General features: G+C 43.2%; 1 protein-coding gene across 1 annotated transcript in view; it reads right to left on the reverse strand.

Annotated features, from left to right (window-relative positions):
* Window positions 1-22,840, reverse strand: part of SLC13A1 (solute carrier family 13 member 1) — a 328,809-nt gene that overhangs the window by 22,733 nt on the left and 283,236 nt on the right. Inside the window, exon 14 of the mRNA XM_078680827.1 lies at window positions 18,901-19,062. Within this exon, the coding sequence (XP_078536953.1) occupies window positions 18,901-19,062 (162 nt within the window). The remainder of the gene's footprint in view (window positions 1-18,900; window positions 19,063-22,840) is intronic.

Below are 22,840 nucleotides of genomic sequence, written 5' to 3' on the forward strand. Positions count from 1 at the left end.
ACAAAGGATTTAGTAGGTGCATGACTGACTGTATGAGTGAGTGATTAAATGTGTCTCACTGAGTGCATGGGTTAGTGACTAAACTGTCTTAATTTGTGCATCATTATGTCTGTTGTTCTGTGAACTGCTGCATGTGTTGATCAGTAGCTATATGATTAACTATATGGGTTATTGATTGGTTGCCCAAGTATTTGTATGGGAGACTGAGAGTGTGTATGGGTGGCTGGGATGTGTATGACTCTCTGCATAGATGTATGGGTTCAAAAGTGCATGTGGAAACAGCTGTATGGGCGGTTGACTGTGTGCATGACTGTATTGGTGAGTGAATAGATATCTCAGTGCTACATGTCAAAGTAAGTACATATGTAAAATACAGTACATGTGAGAGTTGACATATATAAATAACTGTGCATAAGAGCCAGTGAATGTGTGAGTGGCTGTATGGATCATTGTGAACTTGTATCCAGGATTGTATAAGTGAGTAAATATGTTTTAGCATATGTTTGAATATGTAAGGTGTGTTTAACTGTATAGTTAAGGAAATGGAGGTGTGATTGATTGTTTGCATGACTGACTAGGTGTGTGTGTAACTTCATGGATGAGTGACAATCTGTGAGTCTGTGTTTACACTGAGTGTATCTAAGGTTATATTAGAGTCTGAAGAGGTTCATCGTATTATCACATGAATGATGTCATCAGTGATGTGATCAGTAATGTCAAATGAGATGTCATCAGTGATGTCATCAGTGATGTCATTTGAGATGTCATCAGTGATGTCATCAGTGATGTCATTTGAGATGTCATCAGTGATGTCATCAGTGATGTCACTGACCATGTCATGAATGATGTAATATGTGACATGATCAGCAGTGGATTGCGGGTGCGCGATATATAGTTAGTACAACTAACTATATATGGAATTTTAATGGTTTTGTGTGAGTAAAGTAAGGTTTTTTAAATGCTAATTCCTAACTATATATGGTTTATAACCTATGGTTTTTTCAGTGAATATATATATATATATATATATATATATATATATATATTCACGCTCTTTGGGGAGTGTCCAAACAAGTAAGAAGCACTCGAACACCACAAATGCTTCCCCCAACAAGCTTTATTCAGGTTCAAACACTTGCTTTTGCCAGTAAACGTGGGCTGTTTCATCCGGACGCGTTTCGGGCATCTCCCTTCCTCGGCGGCATACAGTCCATGAGACACCACATTGTCCCGCCTCCATTTAAGCCGTTATCGCATGCCGGGGATTGGCTGATCTGCATGATCCTATGCGTTGCTTTATGGGAGGCGTAGTCCATTATGATATGGTGCTCTATTTTAACAATTTCTAAGCTTCAATGAGCCCCAGCGAAAGCAGCGTGTTAACATCCTTTTGCGATGTCCCAGAGTGAAGCCGCTGTATGTGGCTCCATAGCCTCCTTCTCTTGAGTGGTGCTTCTCAGCGGCAGGACAGCCGCTCAAATATTCACGCTCTTTGGGGAGTGTCCAAACAACTAAGAAGCACTCGAACACCACAAATGCTTCCCCTAACAAGCTTTATTCAGGTTCAAACACTTGCTTTTGCCAGTAAACGTGGGCTGTTTCATCCGGACGCGTTTCGGGCATCTCCCTTCCTCGGTGGCATATAGTCCATGAGACTTGTTGGGGGAAGCATTTGTGGTGTTCGAGTGCTTCTTACTTGTTTGGACACTCCCCAAAGAGCGTGAATATATATATATATATATAAGCGTGAATATTTGAGCGGCTGTCCTGCCGCTGAGAAGCACCACTCAAGAGAAGGAGGCTATGGAGCCACATACAGCGGCTTCACTCTGGGACATCGCAAAAGGATGTTAACACGCTGCTTTCGCTGGGGCTCATTGAAGCTTAGAAATTGTTAAAATAGAGCACCATATCATAATGGACTACGCCTCCCATAAAGCAACGCATAGGATCATGCAGATCAGCCAATCCCCGGCATGCGATAACGGCTTAAATGGAGGCGGGACAATGTGGTGTCTCATGGACTGTATGCCGCCGAGGAAGGGAGATGCCCGAAACGCGTCCGGATGAAACAGCCCACGTTTACTGGCAAAAGCAAGTGTTTGAACCTGAATAAAGCTTGTTGGGGGAAGCATTTGTGGTGTTCGAGTGCTTCTTACTTGTTTGGACACTCCCCAAAAAGCTTGAATATATATATATATATATATATATATATATATATATATATATATATATATATATATATATATATATATATATATATATATATATATATATATATATATATATATATGTGTATCCTTGTTTGTGTGTATGTCCATATATATACCATTTTAGTGCCACCTCCCCAGGGCACTAAAATGCAAATTTGGGGGTCCGTTATGGCCCTGGGGACAGCCCCCCCCCCCAGGGCTGGCTCCTGCAGTTTCCCGTGGGGGGCCATACCCGGAACACTGCTGTTTGCTATGGCAGGGCGGGAGTCTCGCATCTCCCGCCCTGCCATAACAAACTGTGGTTTGGATTTTGTAAGAGAGAGCAGGAAACCTGCTCTCTCTTCCAAAATCCAAACCCGATTGCTTTTCCACATGGGGAGCTGCATGTCAGCAGCTCCCCGTGTGGAAAAGCAATGTGGGCTCCCGCAGGAGGTGGGAAGCCAGCTGGGACCGTGGAGGCATTGGGACTCCCCCCACGGTCCTCAACGAGTAAGCGCCACAGGCCTACATTGCAGGGAGGTGGTCCAGGCCAAGCCCTTTTATACACCTCTCTGCAACGCAGCTCTGTGGCGGTTACTGGAGGTACCTAGTGGGCTAGTTGGACCCCAGGGACCCTCAGAATTCAAGGGGACTTTATCCCCCAACTTAAAATGTGCCACAGGGCGCGTTTGCACAGTGGTGAAGGGAGGGGTTGGGGCCTGAAGTGACATGTGTGCAAACACGCCCTGTGGCGCGTTTAAAGTTGGGGATCTAATTCCTCTTCAATCCTGAGGGTCCCATGGGGGCCAACTAGTCCCCCTGGTGCTTCCAGTAAGCGCCACTGTGCTGTGCTGCATTGCAGAGAGTTGTTCCAGGCCACACCCCTTTTTACACCTCTCTGCAATGCAGCTCTGTGACGCTTACTGGAGGTACCTAGTGCGCCAGTTGGACCCCAGGGACCCTCAGATTCAAGAGGACATAATCCCCACTCTTAAAACACGCCATGGGCGCGTTTGCATAGTGGTGAAGGGGGGGCGTGAGGTAACATGTGTGCAAACACACCCTGTGGCGCGTTTTAAGTTGGGGAATTCATTCCTTTTCAATCCTGAAGGTCATTTGGGGCCAAATAGCCCACCAGGTACCTCCAGTAAGTGCCGCTGCGCTGCGTTGCAGAGAGGTGGCACAGGCCATGTCCCTTTTTACACCTCTCTGCAACGCAGCTCTGTGGTGCTAACTGGAGGTACCTAGTGGGCTAGTTGGACCCCAAGGACCCTCAGGATTCAAGGGGACTTAATCCCCGTAATTAAAACGTGCCACGAGGTGCGTTTGCACAGTGGTGCAGGAAGGGGGCGGGCCTGAGGTGAAATGTGTGCAAACACACCCTTTGGCACGTTTTAAGGTGGGGAATTAATTCCTCTTCAATCCTGAGGGTCCCTGGCGGCCAACTAGCCCACCATGTACCTCCAGTTAACGCCACTGCGCTGCGTTGCAGAGAGGTGGTCCAGGCCATGCCCCTTTTTACACCTCTCTGCAATACAGCTCTATGGCGCTTACTGGAGGCACCTGGTGGGCTGGTTGGACCCCAGGGGCCTTCAGGATTTGAGGGGCTTAATCCCCCAACTTACAACATGCCAGGGGGAGCGTGTGCAGAGTGGTGGGAAAAGGGGGCATGGCCTTTGTCTACCTCTCACGAATCCCACTACGTGGGGCTTACTGGAGGTAGAAGGTAGGCTAGTGGGCCCCTAAAGGACCCCCAGCAGTGAAGAGGACTTCAATCCCCATCCAAGAGCACGCCAGGGAGCGCATTTGCAGAGTGGTGGGCATAGTGGGCGTGGCCTGGTACGAGTACTTACCAGTGCTGCTGTGTGGTACTGACTGGAGGTATTAGTTTGGGAAGTTGGCCCCCAAGGATGTCCTTGGGGGCCAACTACCCCTCTTGTTACCTCCAGTAAGTCCCACACAATGGGACTGCTAAGATGTCTTCGGAGGCAATGGCCCCCTTCCTCTACCACTCTGCAAACATGCCTCGTGGCAGACTACGGGATGGGGGGTGAAGTCCAATTTAGTCCTGAGGGAGTTTGAGGGCCAAGAATTCCTCTTGGTACCTCCTGTAAGTCCTACACAGCGGAATTCCTGAGCGTTGGTTGGACACCCAGTGCCCGTTCACCACCAGCGGGCTGTGCTTCACACATGTCTTTTAAAATAACTACAACAACCATAGTGCTCTGCTGTTACACGCCCAATGGGGCTGGACTAATTTTTTTAAAAGACATGTGTGAAGTACAGCCCGCTGTTCATCTCATCACACACGCCATGCCAGTGAACAAGGTATTTCACCGAAACGCGTATGGCAATGAGTGGCGTTAATCCGCTGAGGAAGCATTTCCAGTTTGTCTGTTGTGAGCCGAATGAAGAAGGTGAAATCTTGACGTTGAGTGTGGTGTTTCCATATTGTGGGAGCAGTAGCAGTTGGGGTATAATATATATATTTATATTCAATTCAATTGATCTTTATTCAATTATGCATCATAATCATAAAAGATAAAAACATAAAAGCTACATAAAAACCTTACAAATCTCATTATACACAATCCAATAAACATTTTGGTACAGTTTAAAAATAACAAGCCAGCCTATCATACATGTAATTATAACTTAGGCATACATTATTTTGTTCCAAAATAAGGCTCCATTTAAGTAACCGTTGCGTAAAACCCCTTTCTTTTAAAAGTGGTAATAAATATTTTGTGCACAAAAATTCATAATATTTACAGAATAAAACCAGGGGCCGTATTACAATAAGTGCCCTGGGGGCGCAATGGGCGTTTGCGCCCACTTTGCATGCCCTTGGGGCACTTTGGGTATTACAGAAGGGGGCCCAGCCGCTTGTGCGTCCTCTTTTATAATATCGATAGAGCTGGCGCATTTAAAGCACCAGCGCTACCTTTAGAGCATGATCCCTCATGTGCATAGGGGCGTGCCCTATGCAAATGAGGGAATTCCTTTGACTCTGCGCCTACGTCATATTACAGACGAGGGCGCAGAGTCAAAGCAGCCCTCAGGAGGTGCACTGACAGTACGTCATCTAGAAGGTGGCACACTTTCAGTGTGCCTCCTGACAGCAGCCCTCTCCAGGGGATAACGGGGGTTCCATTGACCCCCACCGACATCCCTTTGCAGGAGGGGTGCAGGCACTGACTGCACCCGCCTGCAAGGGGATCTCTAAACCTCTTCAAAAGTGCAGAAGTGCTGTCTGCACTGTGAAAACACGGAGCTGCTGCTCCATGTTTTCAAATGAATGCGCTTCCCCAAGGGCAGTGCGAGATATGCCCTGGGGGCAGCGATAAATCAAAATAGGGTGCATTGTGATTGTTTACGCCCGATGCACCTTTTAAAAGTTGCGCCGGGTGCAAACAATCACAATGCATAATACAGCCCCAGGTGTATTATGGTTTGGGGGGTTTTTATCGACGGAGCCGCGGGCAGGGGCAGACACGGACAGGGATTCTCCTGCATTTTTTTGCTATTTAGCACAACACACCTCCCGTTTAAAAGACTCATGGTGCAAACAATACCTTTGGCAGCAAGTATACATTGATGATATCTACAATAATAAAAAATAGGCACACAATAGCTTCGGAAAGCCGAATTAAACTGATTATGTTTAAAATATTGATGTCCTTTGACATATAGTTGTGAGTAAGGTGGGGATTGTGCACCCCAGGCCTAAAGAAGATGCTTTGCATCGAAACATGTTGACGCACCAGCGAGGTGTTGTACTTTACTATACACATAAACCTCGACACAAACCTTTTAACAGAGCCAGCGCGGAAGCAAATTAAAATTTATTAGACTTCACGCGCCAGGCCCTTTTTTAAATTTTTTCCACTATCTTCACTCCAAACCCACCACTCACTGAATAACCTAACCCCTTCGCACACCACACATAGTCATCAATTAAGTGCTCCCATGTATTCCGTTAGTTAGTAGCACGCCGCACCCCGTAGAGGGGTGCAAAGACCCCGATGATGAAGCATGACACCAAAGGTCCTTTTGGTGTGTGAGGGTATTAAAAGAACACTGAGTGCTCTCCACCACAGTGGGGACTACTCTACAAACACCCAGGTGTGGATTCTTTCTGTTTATAAAATTATGCTTGGGGCGAACAATCATCACAGGGGCAGATTAAAAGGGAGTGGGGATCAAACTGTCCCAGAGGGAAACAGCTCATTGTCCGGATAGAACCCAAACAAGACTTTGTGATCAATGATCTGTCCCTGGGATGTTTAACTTCTGTAAGATAAGTTTCAGTGCCAGCAAAGGACTTCAGGAGCAAGTAAGATCTGCAGGAGTGTTTCTCCAATGCCATGATTTTCCTCTCATATTTAAATCTGTTTAAAATGGTTTTTTTAAAGAGGCCCTGGTCACCCTTGTTAAGAATATGTGGCCTAATAAAAATATCTATTTAATAGGTAGCATTTACACACCAATAGAGATCAGGACAACATTTTTGGTACACCAATTTAATTAGGATAACCTTTTAAGGAAGATAATAATATCACTTTGTAGCTCAAAGTGGTTAGAGATGAACAATATAATAACATGGGACAGTAACTGCCACAAGAAACTCAGTAGATTGAAACAATCTTTTCATATTTCTGATTAATTCCACACTATGCACTCTCTATTGAAATATGACATTTATTTCTCTTTCCATGTTGTAGGCACTTTAGGATAGACCTTTTTCTAATCATAATGTGAGACACTCTCTTGAATGTTTAGCAGGAATAATCTGTTGTGCCCTTTCAATATAAGGTCCCTGCAGCACAGCTGGGGTAAGAGTCTCAGGGACGGGGGACATGCACACATGTGAGCATCTGCATGTCTATATGTATGTGGACTGAACATTTTAGACTACTTTTTAGCTCAGCCCAGTATCTGTGCACAGGAAGCCTGCCGCAGAAGGACCCTTCAAGGGTTGGTCCTGACATGGCTACGGTTTATAATGAGAGTAGGTTCTCCTGGTGTAGATCTGTAATGCTTACTGAAAGGATGCATTCTTGCTGCATTATACCTGATGTGTGAAATGGTTTTGACCTATTTAGGCTTAGAGATACTGACCAGGCATCAATCCTAGGGTAAACATGTACACTGAAGACTGGTCCACTGTTATACTCCTTATGGCACTCCTAGTTTTGTCACATTTTCCTGGCTCAGCCATAATTAGATTCCAGGCCTTCATCCTCCATACTGGGCCATGTTAATGACTCTGCACGCCAGTATGATGATCAAAGGTCCTTCTGTGTGGGCCTGCAGGCTATCCCTAGGACTTCTGTGAATGAACCACGGTCTCTGCTGCTTAGCAAGATGGCCAACGCCATGGGGTCTGGTGAGTGCTGCAGGGAGTGTATTTTGTTTGTTGGCAGTAGAGGGGCTTGGGAAGACACCTCTCAAGCAGGAGAGATCATAAGGTGTGCAGGCAGAGGACATGTCTGGTGAAAGGAGCCTTAAAAACCAAGCTCCAAAATAAGTTTAGAGGCCAGGAGGCCTAAGGAAAATACTTTAAGATCCTAGAGCTGGTCTCCGGGATCACAAAAAGACTGAGATTAAGCAAACAGACCCAATGTGGCCAGAGAAATGTTCCTGTAAATACTACTTCTCTGAGGATCTGGGTGGGAAACTGAGCACACACAGCCCAGCTGAGAATTTTCCAGATCCCATTGAGAAGGGCTGAGCCCCAGTGGTTCGGCACATCCACATTATTTTTATTTTAATAAGAGAGGGAGTGTGCCTGGTGCCCTCTCCCTGAGCTCATTCTGGCCCCAGGTAACCTTTCTTGGTCAGGAGACCACCCAAAATCATGGTGGTGTAATACTCCATTTTTCTGAAACAATTCCCTGCTCAAAAAGACAACCTGCCTCCACAGTCCAATCAAAACAAAGAACCATTCTGCCTTTTCTGCACTTGCACATCTCCAGTTGAGGAGGTTCCATTCAGGTCATCCATGAAGTCAGGGGCATTCAGACATATATAGCCCATCCAGAGAACTCCTTTGCAGATCGGACACGAGCAGTAATGAAGCATGTGGATCCATCTCCAGTACAATTGACAGACATTTTCAAAGCAACCCCACCCTGCTGGAATGTGGGATTCAAGGATATGATGCAGTTCAGTGCTTGGGAAGAGATGCAGTCCATGGAAGGCTCAAGTAAGGTAATCCACATATCTGTCCAGAGTCCCCACTCCTTTTACCTCTCTATCCCTTTTGCAGCATGAGTTCTCTAGCAACAGGTGCATGCTAACATCCTGCTTATATGTGGACTGAATGAAGGTGAGGTATTGGCTGCACACTGCAAATACCATTACCCTGAGATATTTGCTGGATGTGGTAAATACATCCTATCCCACGTTTTATGACTGAGAAGTAAGGCATAATACAAGAGGTCAGTGTTTGTGGCACTGAACTCTACATGTTTTGCCTTTTTTTCAGGCCTTACCCCTGATAAACTCTGTATGGTAGACCTGCCAAAATCAGCCACCTGATAGAGGGGGCAATAATTGTCGCACAGCTCAATAGTCCCATGACTGTACAAACTCCAGTTGTCACAGGGATTGGAATTTAACGCCCAGCTTGCAATCTGGCCCGAATGGTTTATTTTGAGACATTTTTCACTCACAGGGGTCTTCAATACAGTAATAAAACATGTAATGTCTAGAAAGTACAGCTTTAGACAGTGTCTATCGCCAGCTACTACCCACCCTCCTTTTCCACTTGGGCTCCAAGGAGCCATGACACACAGCAACTGTTGTTTACAGTAAAAGCAAATGACAAATGATAGGCAAAGCACAGATAGACAGATTACATTTTCATTAGCATTCATTATGTTTCAGCTATCATTAAGCTCTGTAGAGCAGAGAAAACAGGCTAATTGGTCAATTAGCATCATGTGCTAATTTTATTCACCATCAAGCAAAATTCGTAAACATAGCTATCAGTTTTTCTAAAGCATACAGATTTTCAGGAAAACCTACAATACAGTAACAAAGGCCCAGATTAAGAAAAGAGACACACAATCCAATGAAGAAAGCAAAGTTGCTGCACTGCTTTGCAAGAGAGGGATCGAACAGGAAATCACTTTATATACTAAGATACAGCACTGTCCTGCTCTCTTCCTAATGCTGGCATGCAATTATGTTGAAATGCACTGACAGACACTTTTGCACTATAGTGTCATGTGTTTCTTGCATAGCTCATTATAGTTTTCCCTATGTTAGCCTGGCTCGGCACGTTGTGGGCCTTATTTTTCTTTGCACTCATTACTATATAAAAACGTTTGCTTTCGTGCCACATTGTACTTTCAGTCGGAAATCTGCATATGTTTTTGTGTTCTGTTCCTTTCCTGGGATTTAGTCTGAACACCATAGACAAGGTTGCACAACAATTGCCCTTGTTATTCTTCCTGGCCAGGCACTCGCACCTAGACATAACACGAGAATGAAGCTGTTGTTTATATGCACATATGTCCTATCATATAGATGAGCACAACAGCAAAAAAGCAAATTTTTAATATATATGGATTATTGACTATGCTAACAGTATTTTTCAAATTGTGGAACGTATGCTTCATTTCAGAGCACGATAGTTTAAATATTCCAAACTGCCTTTGTGTCTCCTGGTTATTGTATTGTGGACGAGTATGAGTGAGAGAGTGAATGGGTGTGTCCTGTTACCACGATCCTCGAGAGGGTCGCAAGTGTTGTGTTCTGAGGTGCCAATTCCCTTTTTTCTCTGTTAAGGTCAGGAGGGCAAGTAAGGCACTATAGCCAGTCGGACTCTGATTTATAGGTACTGAGATGGTATGGTGACTCAGTCCCTACATACTGATGTTCTATGGTTCTAAGTATAGTTCTGTTCTAAGAGCAGAAACCCTGCAGCAATGGCGCAAAGGTGTTTGCATCATGTCTAGTAGAAGGTTTTGTACTCGAGACTACACTTCCAATACAAAATACTATTTTTAGGCTAACTTTAGAACTTTTTCCATGAATGTGTGATGCACAGTGCAGCACATATTCAAAGTGGGAACCGTTAGGAGAAATATAAGCATTTCCTTTTAATGCCTACTTCACAGTGACATTATATTTTGGTGCAAATCTCTGTCTACTATTGTTAGTAAGTGGGTTTTGCGTTAAAAAACATGGGTGGTTGCATGGAAATGCCCTTGTACCACCCATGGAGTTCCCCCTTGACACAGAGTAAGGCAAGGTCATGATTTACACTGATTTGCTTTACTTTGAGGCAACTATCCAGCAGAAAAAAAGTTTTGCACTTTAAACAAAACCCAAAGAATACATTTTGCGTGGGTTTGCGTCAGTATTGTAATGTAAACTCAGTGAAAATTGTTTGTAAATCCGCCAGCATGTCCTTTGTGTGTGTCATTACATCAAGAGTCACCTGCTGTTTCATTTTGAACCTCACTGTGTATAGCAAATGTTTAGAGCGGATGTTTGGCATAAGCTGCTTTGGCATGCTAACTATAGGATAAACTATTGGATATGAGTTTAGCAGATTGCTTTCATTATCACATCAGGGAACATGGGCAGTGTAGCACCTCCAGAATCATTAACTGGTCAGAATATAGACAGCCAGGGCTAAGCACCAACAGTTCTGAATAAGCATTGGTAAAAACCAATACGTCTCGCCTGGGTAGAAGCTATTGGCGTTATGAATGTCTTTTTGCCACGTTGTAGTGGCACAAGGCTGTTTTGCAGCATAGATAGAAGTTATAAAAAAAGGCCATATAAAAGTTTTAAAGGGCTATGCGGTGGGAAGGTTAAAAAACAATGCGCTATGACATGGCCAGCTCTGGCGCCTCAAAGTTTTTCTTTTTCTTATGGAAGCAGGGTGATGGGGGCAACACAGATAATAGTAGGGTGGGGTGTGGGAGGGTAGACGCACCACAGAGTGGTTGGAGGGAAGATGCAACATAGACAGGGGGGTTTGAATAGAAGGGAAAAAACAACATGAGGCAACTGACGAGAAAAAGATTTTAAAAAAGTAGCAACACAAAAACTAGTACCTCAATCACAGCCCCATAATGAAGATGAAGCTATCTGTACTTGGTAGATGCTCCTGAGCAAAGAAAAGAAAGTGAAGTTGGCACACGCTGCCCAATTAGGAGGCAGATAATAACAAAGAGTATGAAGCCAACGAGTTATAGGTAAGTGCGATCTCTAAGCCCCTCGCTGTATACAACATCTCTCACAAGCGAGGCCTAAAAAGATTCTCCAGATAAAAAGAAAACACTGCTGTCTCAACAACAGTCCCCCTCTAGTGCTATGACCAGATTTAGCTGCCAATTTAGTAATAAAAAGGAAGGCTTGCTTTTAGATGTAATTTTGGCCTTGAATTCCTGAGGCACCTTCTGCCCTCCCCTTGTGACAGTCCTATTTGACTCCATAAACATGAATATGTTAATTTATTAAACCCTTTTTGATATGCATGTACTTGTAGAGTAAAGTCTTTCATTTTTTCAATCCCTCTCTGTGTTTACATGCATAAACCAGTGCTTAATTTGACCCAGTGATCGCAGACAGCCACCATTGGAACTAACAGCAGAACATCATGAAAACACTCTTTTGCCAATGAAACCAGATTCCTTCGACATTACAAGAGTCACTTAGTTACTTACTGATGATGCTAAGCTGATAGTCTGTATAATTTCTAAAACTGTGAAATGAAGTTGGAGTATGCACAGATTATACTCTGTTGTATCTTTGTGATAGCAATATAGAGAATTAATGTAATCTTTAACAGTGCTGACCGGTTTGCGTTTTTCCCCCGCTGCTAAGCAATGGGGGATGGGTGGGAGAGGGCAAGCAATAGTGAGGGGGTGGTAGACAAAGCTGCTGTCTGTGTGTATGTGTCGAATTTATTGATGTGCAAACAGTCACCTCAGCCTGCCTCCACATGATCCTCATGCTCTGAAAGATCTTCAGATGGCTACCCATGGACACCAGGAAAACTGTGATGCACGCCCTAATCACCAGCTGACTCGACTATGGCAAGGCAATGTACTATATGCAAGTACAACCTCCGAACTCATGCAAAGACTCCAAAGCTAGGCTGATTCTCACCCTGCCTAAGAGGACTGACATCACCCAACACCTGAAAGACCTCCACTTGCTCCCCGTCCAGAAAAGAGGGCAGTTCAAGCTCCTGTCCCACACCTTTGAAGCCCTCAACAACCTATGACCTCACTACATGAACCATGACCTGATCTTCCACCAGCCATCCAGAAACCTTCACTCCAAACACCTCGCATTTGCACAGACCCCATGCATCTGCTGCAACCGCACTACAGGACGTTCATTCTCTCACCTCGCCGCCAAAGCTTGGAAAACCCTCCCTTTCCACCTCCGCACCTCACCCTCCCTGAACCACTTCAGAAAGAAATTAAAGACCTGGCTTTTCGACTAAGACCTGAAGCACAGCACCTGGATACCCCCTGGGGTGACAAGTTGTGCTCTACAAGTTCCATTTGATTTGATTGGATGTGAAAGTAAAATACTCCCAAAGCCATCTGAGCCATCTGGAGTGACCAGCAAAATAAAACCAGCTGTCATCACTGACAAATGAAAAACAAAGAAATGAAACAGATGAAGTAGCCAGCCAATGGTAAACAGGTGAACACTAACCCCTTTTTACATTATTTTTTTTAATTAACAGCAGATTTCAGTAACAGCTCATGCGCTTTCTCTGACGAGCCCTAAAAGAGGGTCTTGAGATGGGTCCCTTATGGTCTCCTTTCTTCTGAACTTAGCTGAGTTGCTACTAATGAAAAGTACAGGCTAAACAACTTACTTAAGGCTGTCTGCCATGATGTCAAGCGGAAGCCACATGCAAAATAAGAAAAGAAAGGACAGGTAGAGTGGGTGCAACAGTAGGGTAAGTGTTGGATAGTGTATGGGTAAAGATTACTATTCCAACTCCAGTGAGTGCAACAGTAGGGTAAGTGTTGGATAGTGTAGGGTAAAAATTACTATTCTCATCTACCTCAAAACAGATACCCACCCTAAAACAAAAAAAATCTCCATTACTTACCTTATAATGCGATGTAATGGCATGCATTGTAATGGTATGCATTGTAATGGCATGCGTTGTAGTGACATGTGTTGTAATGGCATGCGTTGTCAGATAAAGAGGGAGAGAGAGAAATAACAGAAAGGAAGAAAGAGGGAGGGCAGAGAGAGAGAGAGAGAGAAAGAGAGAGAGAGGAGCAACTCTGTGACCCTGCCTGGCAGAGTCAGAGCACCAGCTACCACCCTTACTCGTAGTGCTACTGCTGCTCTGCCCTGGGGGCAGAATGGCCAGGACAGTGCCAGTCACAGGCAGTGCTTAATTTATAAACAAGTAAGTGACAGCGCCCTTCTCAGGAGGTCGCATCTGCTTGCACCACTCATTGTACCTGCCAACACTGAAAATACAGCACAACTATTAACCATCACACTCTTACAAGTGTGGCAATTCGGGCTTTTCCTGGACATCCAAAGCTATAAGAATGGCCTGGGTGGCAGGGTTCATTAACTTGTAATGTATTTGAAATATTAAACATGCTGGTGTTGCTCACCTCAACATTCGACAAACATTGTCACCATGTGGTGGACTGTCCTAAGTGCCAGTGTTGAGAATTAAGTGCCAATACCAAGCACTGGCAAACACCAACTCAAATTAAGCACTTCATGGTTCAGAGAGTACACTTGTGCTTTGTTATGTGAATGTGAAATGAACTTTTGGTAAAGAGAACATATTAAGAAATACTGCAAAACCTTGATGCCCAGTGACTTTCTCTCTGTTTTCCCCCATCGACTCCGCCCCACTATCAGCAATCACCAGAAATATAATCCCATACAAAAATTGGTGTTTAAAAAGTGTCCTCTAATGGACGTCATTTAGGGGTCGCCTGGCTTTCCCCTTGCTACCCTGGCACTACCCGGTGCATAGTGAATGTTTGTGATGGTACTGTTGGATTCTAGCTTCTGTAGGAGGATCTGTATATATTGTACTTACCAATTGGTCACTTTGCGACCTTTTTTGGCTTATATGATCTCTAGTTACTGTATGTTTATTAATTTTGTCCTAGTTGTTTGACCTAGCTATCATTCTATCTGTAGGATTATTACACTGCTGGTTTGCTCCCCTCTACTCCACACCACTTTGAATCCAGGAACATCTTGCCTTAGTGCCCTGAAGAAGGTGTAACCTGTAGTTGGGTGGTTACCGAAACGCGTGTCTGTACTGGTTACAGCAGGAACATCGGGTCATTATGCCTATTTGGAGAGAATTATTTGAATACACACAATACCTGTAGCAATCTATAAAGATAGCTCTTAATTGGCTCTTTATCTCTATATATTTAAAGAATGTGTGTTTCAATTTGTATAACATATGTATTTTAAAATGGTACTGCTGTATTCTCAAATCTCTGTTTGTTGTTTCTTGGCTTCTTGTTCCTGTATATGTAACCTTCCACATGTGTAAGGTGGATTTGAAGGAAGATTGACTGTTTATGGTGTGCTGTATGATAGTATTATGTGTATGGCTTGAGTGATTGTGGATATGAATGGATGAGGAGTCTGATTGTTTTGATAGGGGGATGTTAAATAATGTTGAGTTTTTTCATTTAATATTGTGTTGAAAAAAGTAAAAAATAATTCTTTTAGTGTTAAATTGATACTACAGCTATAAGAAATTTGAAATGTATTTTGGAATATTTTTGTATTAAATGCACATAAATCTATATCAGTGTATTACGTTCATATGGATAGCTTGATCACATATGAGGAATGACTATCCCAGATTAAGGTGAGATATTCCACTTTTTTAGCGTTTCTGGGCATGGTAGTTTCTTTGTCACTTATATGGACTGCTTTTGTGACCCCTGGCCTCAGGGGTGGCAAAATCAGTGCCTGGAACCCAGGGGGAGCTATTCCTAATGGACGCTGACTGGAGCTCCACTTGCCTGGTTTTCTGAAAAAAATGTATTATACAAATGGTGAATGATATTATTCACTATTAGTGTAACATAAAATGAGTACAATAGCTGGAATCTGACCCTATCTGGAAGCTAAAGTAAGTGAAAACTGCTGTTTAATGTATGTTGTATGCATGCTTGCAGGTGAAAGTCTATTCATGTGCATGAGTGTGTAAATGTGTTGGTATATTTAAGCATGTGTGTGTAAGTCAAAGTAAAGGTCAAATGGCCTACAATGTCACTTCTGTTACCCCTGTCCATGTGTACTCTAAATTGAAATGGTTACAAATGTTTCTCAATTAATGAAGAAGATGCAAAGTGTGTAATTCATAATGCCTCTCTGAGCAGGAGGTAACACAGGAGGCTATTTTTGGATGGTGACTACGAGTTGCTGTGGTCAACTCAGATTCCATAACCATTACCTCTTTCCCCATTCCTTGTACTATCGGCCAGATTCATGAAGCCAAAATCGTCTCGCAGAGGGCCAGATTCTGAGAACCTGGCTCTTTGCGAGCGCTTTTTTTGCATTTGGGATTCATCATCCCAAATGCAAAATTCGCAAATGTTGAAATTGCTAAATTACGAGGAATTGCATTTAAGGAATCTCAATTTGAGATTCCTTAAATGCAATTCATGAACCATTTTAGAATTGCGAAATCGCAATCTGGTTGACTTCGTGGTAAATAGCGAAAACTTAGAAAAATGCACTTTAGTGCATTTTTCTAAGTTGTATGTTACACACACATATGTCCTTTGGACATGTGTGTGCGCAACACCAGTGTAAATTACCATTTTAGGGGTGCTACAGGGTGTTCTTTGGACACCCTGGCACCCTTGAAATCGCTTCCTTATTTGCGATTAGCTAATTGCTAATCGCAAATAAGGAATGACTCCCCATTCATTCCTATGGGCCCATAGGAATGAATGGGGAGTCATTCCTTATTTGCGATTAGCAATTTAGCTAATCGCAAATAAGGAAGCAGTCGAAATCGCAAAAAATATTGCGATTTCTACATGAATCCCGTTTTGCGAGTCTTTAATAGCGATTCCTTAATAATCGCTATTAAGGACTCGCAAAAGAGGACATTGATGAATCTGGGGGTATGTATTTTATTTTAAAAAAACTATCCTGGGTATTCTGAAGAAAACTACAGAAAAGCCTCCATTTGCTTCAAAATGCTCAAGCGGGTCCTCACACCACCGAGAGGAGTTGGCTTAATGGCTAGGGCAGTCGACCTCGAATCTGGGGAACTGGGTTCGAGTCTCGGCAATGACGCTGAACATCCTGTGATTCTGGGCAAATCACTTAATCTCCCCGTGCCTAACAAAAATGAATGTGTCCTCAGGTAACGCAGCTGGTGCTATGTAAAGTGCTCTAATACCCATACCGGGACGAGTTCCCGCTATATAAAACTCCTTAAAAAAAGAAAACGAACCACAACTTGGAAGATGAAATTACCCTGCTTTTTACTGAAATAACCCTGGTGAAACGTGTGCTTAAATGCACTGCCAAAGAAAACCCGGGCAACTTCTAAAATTTATGACTGGCACTTGCACTGCCCGAACTGACATGTCACTGCAATGTCTAGCCCTGACAATGGAGCCAGGAAAGGCACCAAAAGAAAACAGGATGTGGGGAGGGTTGGGTATTCTTATGAATCTTCCCCTACACAAGAAGTATTCAATGAAAAGGGCTTTGGCAGTAGAGTATGGGATCTAAGGATACACCCTAAGCTTATACTAGTTAGCAAATGGATGACGATTGATTAATCAGAGTAATGCGTAAGAGCCCATTGTCATTTGCGGGTGGACGTCATTAGTCTCCACAGTGGAGGAGCGGGTGTCCCTAGGGAATGCGATATGACCAGAAATGGTCATGGGGTATGCGACTAAGGGAAGGGGGCAGAGTGAGGCCCTTTAAAAGTGGGCTGGCACCTGGTGGCCACTTCTTTGTCCCCTGATGTTTTGCGACACGAAGGTCGCTGACTGAATGTTGACCCCCACCCACCCCACCATGGCCCATTGTAGCAATGAGAAGTGACTATGCGTAACATAAACAATAGTGCATCAAGTGCACTGGAACCAGGGCGTAGGGATCTGAGGGGCCCACTGCACCTCCTACAATCGCTGTTTTGTACTCCTGACAAGAGGAAAGGGGGTCCCATATTCCTTGCTTGCATTAGGGCCAATGCCATGTTTTCCACACCACTGTCTCTCATGCCTTACAATTGCAGTAGAGTACAGAGCCTTTTCTTCAGTGTCTTACACAGGCAGTTGATCCTGGCAAGCAGAGTTTTCAGAGTCCTTTGAAGGAAGCTGATCCTGGTTAGTGTGGGCAGTCGATCTTGAAAGTATGTTCGTTCTTCAGTGTTTCACATTTTCAGTTGACCATGCAGAGTAGTGTCTTCAGTGCCTTACATGGAAAGTTGATCAGGAAGAGTGGTGGGTTTGGGGGTGAGCATGAACACTGGGGGTGGGGATGAATTTGGCAGTCTAGGATCCCTCAAAGCCTTGTTTACCAGCCTCATTTACAGGTCAGAAATCCACTAGGTATCATACAGTGGGAGCCTCAGCTGGCTGCACCTTCAGAAACCTCTGACTTGGAGGCCTGTGCACCATAGGCATGCAGAGGTCAAGGCACCAGAAAACCCATGCCTCTAATGCGTATTTTCCAGCCCGAGGGCTCCATGCAAGGCGAGAAATATAAATAATGTTGTTTCCTTTCCTCTTTGTCTTCTTTCACTTTCAGTGTTTGCCAAATACTAGGTAGCCAATCTACAGGTGGGTCTGGATTCATGATAGTGGATCAGGTGGCCTGCTGCTGCCCTGCACCACTAAAGGTGATATAGCACATCAGCTGTGTATTTAATGAGATTATTTTCTGAATTGAGGTCACATGTGAGAAATAGACATTGAACTCAAATGTGTATGCTCAACCAACCCTCTCTGCACAAACTGAAATCGTTTTTTAAATCACCCATAAGCATTGGAACACTAGAAGAGATCTACAAAATGGACTGTCTCGGCAACTCCAGGATATGTGGTATCCATAGTCCTGGGTATGAGGTAAGTCCTAAGATTAAAATAAAGAATTTGTAGCAGGTGAAAGAGGGCAATGTAGGGTTGGAGGCGCTGGCCTTGACAAATTTTGCTTTGTAAACTGACCCAACAAATTTATTAATTCCGTGACCCTTATTTAGGTTCAACGTTGTAGGCCTACATTCACAGTTTGAGTGAGTAAAGGCTTAAAGTGTGTTCTATAGTGCCCCATAAAGGTCCTCCTTGGTCATCAAGTCATTTTTCTACATAGCACATAGTTACATGCCAACATCCAACAAAACTCTCATCGCTTGATGATTTAGCTTTCTACTCAGTGCCAGGATATCTTTTGGCAATCATGTGCTCTATGGAATCGATACTTAAATGAGTAAAATAACTGTTTACATTGGTTCTTATAACACATTTATATAAGATTTTTTTAGGCATGCCTTTATCCGCTGAATCAAACTGAGGTTGATTAAAATAATGGTTCCTAGCCAAATTCCTATTATTTTCTAATCCAAATCAAATCTGTAATACATGGTTAAACTATCATTAGCCCGACCATTTGTTCTACATTTATTTTTTTAATTAAAGTCTCTCACGGAAATAGGCAGAACTTAGAGGTGTTCACTTACCAAAGGAGCTAATATCGGCAGGAATATGGTGATGGTCGCAGGATTGCTGGCAACTTCGGTGATCGTGGTAACAATTATCGATGAAATTAGGATGGTCAACCAGATTGGAAGTGATCCAAGAGGAGACAATTTACTTCCGATCCATTCAGATAAGTTTGATTTCTGCACCATAGAAAACATATCATGATTAGACCAATACCTGTATGGGCAGATCTTTTTAAATATCAGGTAACACTTCATGAAAATCCTGACAGTTCATTCCCTCTGCAAAAAAGTGAAATAACTTACCTGTGACAAATGTTTTGTTTCTTTGGTATCCTAAACATATTAAAACTCTTTGAACCACTATTACTAATAAAAATGTATTTTATGGAGCCCTCAATGACAAATTTGAATTGTTTCTAAGGCTTGTAAATAACAGATGTTACCAATACCTTATCTAAGAAGGATAATCTGCCTTGGTTGGATCCAAACATAGCAACCTGGAAATTAACATTCATTTCAGAAGGGGGTGTACATCGCACCTAGCCTTCCTTCCACCTACAAAGAACATTTCATATGCCAGAAGTGATTATCTATAGATTTGCCAACTTTGGGTAGAACAGAGAGCAATATCCATAACTCTGTAACACCTCCATGCCTCACATGGACCCAGGTCTAGCATTAGCAAAATATAGTTTTTGAATTTCAGTGGCACTTTTGTCCTTGGCTAGGTTTTTGGTGTTATATCGCACAGATAAATAGGTTTTCCATTAACCATTTTTCTGTGGTCGTTTTTGTGCTCAGCGAATTGTGCAAAAAACCTATGTGCTGCCATTGCGTACTAGCTTTCATAGGAGAAGTCTTCTGCATTGCGGGGAACATTCTTAGGTTCTCCAGGTTGCATCTCCCGCTGGCAGTTGAGGCGAGCACCTTCAATGGCGTTCTGCATATTGCGACGTCGTAGTCCTCAACAGTGAGGGTTGGGGCTTGTGCTTTGTTTTTATGTAGGAGGGTGTAATAATGTCTGAGATCTTGTGAGGAAACTAAGGCCTTTTTAGCTTGTGTGTTTCTGCAGCATAACAGTTTTTTAAGAGTTATTGGCCATATTTATGTAACTAGAATGCGTCATCCATTTTGTATCATATATTTTCAAAATGTGAATGCTGGTATTTTTTAAAAGGCTTGTAAACAAAATATTCAATACTTCCCTTATTGTTCAATGATGCTGGCTGTTGGAAGTTCCCATGTTTTGTGCTATGGCAAAATTAAGAGTGTTTAAGAATTAACATTTCAGGAGAGTTTATAATTTTATAATTATGTTTAGGAAGCAAGTTGATAATGGCATGAGAGAAAGGTCCCAGCTGGTACAGATTTGGTAAAAGCAGGAGGCAGAGCCGTAGGGTTTTTAACTCTGAGGAAACTCATGTAGCACTTAAAGAAGCTTCTAATGCGTTTTTAAAGCTTGCTAATAAAATGAAAGGAAACAACTCAATGGAAATGAGACATCTGAAGAGCCAGCCGAGAAGTACTGCACTCTCCCAGAGCCAGAGGGCGACGATAAGCTTTCGAGTAAGGATGTAAAAAAATTCAAACAGCATTAAACTCCTCATGTTAAGGAAAGCACTTTCCTGCTTCTAAAAAGATTAGTTAAAAATTAGATAATGAATGTTCAATTAGAGAAAGGTGTTCAAAAGAACAGCAGCAAAAAGAGCCTCTGCTCCACAGGCAGAAAAACGGTATATGAGTAAAGCTTATATTTTGACGATGAGTATGCTACTGTGTATTAGAACATTGGAATGTGGAGCACTTTATTGAATACAATGTAGTGCACCAAGCTTCTACGGCTGGTAAAATCCCGCAAAGCAACGTTCCAATGTTGTTTTACAAATGCCTGCCCGAGCCCAAGGGGATTTAAACCCCCTCCGGCTCTGAGAGGCTTTGTTATATTTGTTAGAACATTCTGCCCTCTGGTGGCAGAATGTTCTAACAGTCTTATAGCCTTCGGTAACTGGGCTATACCAGCCATTAAAGTTCCACTCCCTTGTTAAAGGCCCTCGGCTTCGGCTCGGGCCTTAAAAGCTGGAGCGGGCGTTTAATGGCCGGTATAGCCTGCTATGGCTGGCTATAAGGCTATATTATTATGCCCCAGATCATTTTTGGGAAGCTTTTCTTTTGGAAGCATACAGAGATTTTCAGGAAGACGAATTTTGAAAGGCTGTAGAACAAGTTCAAATTACTTTTAATTTTCTAGCTAAAGATGCACAGGCTTAATCGCCTAGTTTCGGAGGCAAAATATAGTATGTAATTTATCAGGAACCTCTTAAAAAGGGAGGTAAGACATTTTATGTGAGTAGGGTGTTCTAAACCTGATGTGGGCAATAAAATGTGCAATACTCCCAATATTGAACCAGACTTTATAAGTTTATTTTGTAAACCCCTCCAGGACCATTGGAAGGATGTATGGAACTGTGAGTATAAGGTTACATTATCCGAGCTAGCCTTAAAACAATCAGGTGCAAAAGCTCAAAGTCTCCTTTGTGGTAGAGGTTTGATGAAAAATGTTACAAAGTATGTCAAAACATTTACTTAGTTGGATAAGGTTTGTAATAACCTAAGTAGAGTCTGTGGCAAGGTTTTGACAGGCCGGGAGAAGACTATATTTTTCTGAGGTTTTGCAGTATTATCAGGCAGAGCTGAAGGAATGAGCAGTGGTTTTCACATAGATGAAGGTTCAGTAGAAGCTTAGCTATTGTGCAAGGACCTGCATTCATGGGTTATTCTACATACAGATTTGTTTGTTTTTATCTCAAACATATAGGGGCTTATTACAATGTCGGTCTGAGTTGCCGATCTGCGATTCCAACCGCCTGATTTCAATGCGACCGAACACTGTTCGGTTGCATACTCATTCTTCTCTATGGGAGCTTGTGTCAGAGCCGTAAATTGTCCTTAATAAAGGCACCTATAGAGAAATGTGTGTGTGTGTGTGTGTGTGTAAAGCCCTGCACCCTGATGTAGGCACCCCATGGTGCCTGCCACAAAGTGCAGGGTTTTACAGGAGGGGTACCCTAGGTATCCCCTCATCCACCAACCAAAGACTGTGGAGGCAAGGGGGCCTTGCTAGGGGACCACAAAGTCACTTTCCAGGGAAACCAACATCGGAATCCCGACAGCAGAAACACCATCCATAGGGGATTACAGTGTGGTTCTGACCGGCTGGAAGACTCCGATAGCCGGTCGGAAATGAGTCGGAATTACCGGTCAATTTATATTTTGAACGCCAACATCGTAATCGGGTGGTCGGACCGCAAACCGACCACGTCGGTCAGAAAGCCTCCAACCCGGTCAGAAAGCTTCTGACTAGCGGTGGGAAGCTTTCCAACCGACATCATAATCAGCCCTGTAGTGTTTTATGGACAAGTGGTTCAAATACCAATTGTTTGAACGCTATATCATAAAGTTCACAGCAGATTCAACTCAGGAATGGGGTTTTCCGGTAATTCCATTTTCAAAGGAATACAGTCATTTATGTATGTATTGGCACTAAATAGCATGAATCTGGCTAGGGTCTGGTAGATTTAAAGGTTTAGGAGATGTTTCTGAATGGGGCTATTCTACAAGTTCCAATCTGAAGTCCAGAATATTTTAGCAACATTTTCTTAGTAAAATAAATGTTAAAAGATTTGCACCTGGTAATAAATCTGTGCTAGTTCAACAAATGGATAGTGTATCCATCTTTTGAGGGATGTTTTGGTTGCACAACGCTGAATGTTCAGTTAACATATTTCTCTGTTCTAACCCATCTACAACCTCTACTCCATTTTCTGTTTCTATGAGTAGGAGCGACGAGGCACTACATTTGTCTACCTTTCAGTCTCACATCAGCCCCATGGTGTTTTACTAAGCTTGTGAGGCTAGTTGTTGCTCCTTTTTGGGTCTCAGGGGGTTTATGTTATCA

The sequence above is a fragment of the Lissotriton helveticus genome, chromosome 1_1 (assembly GCF_964261635.1).
Source record: "Lissotriton helveticus chromosome 1_1, aLisHel1.1, whole genome shotgun sequence".
Lineage (NCBI taxonomy): Eukaryota > Metazoa > Chordata > Amphibia > Caudata > Salamandridae > Lissotriton > Lissotriton helveticus.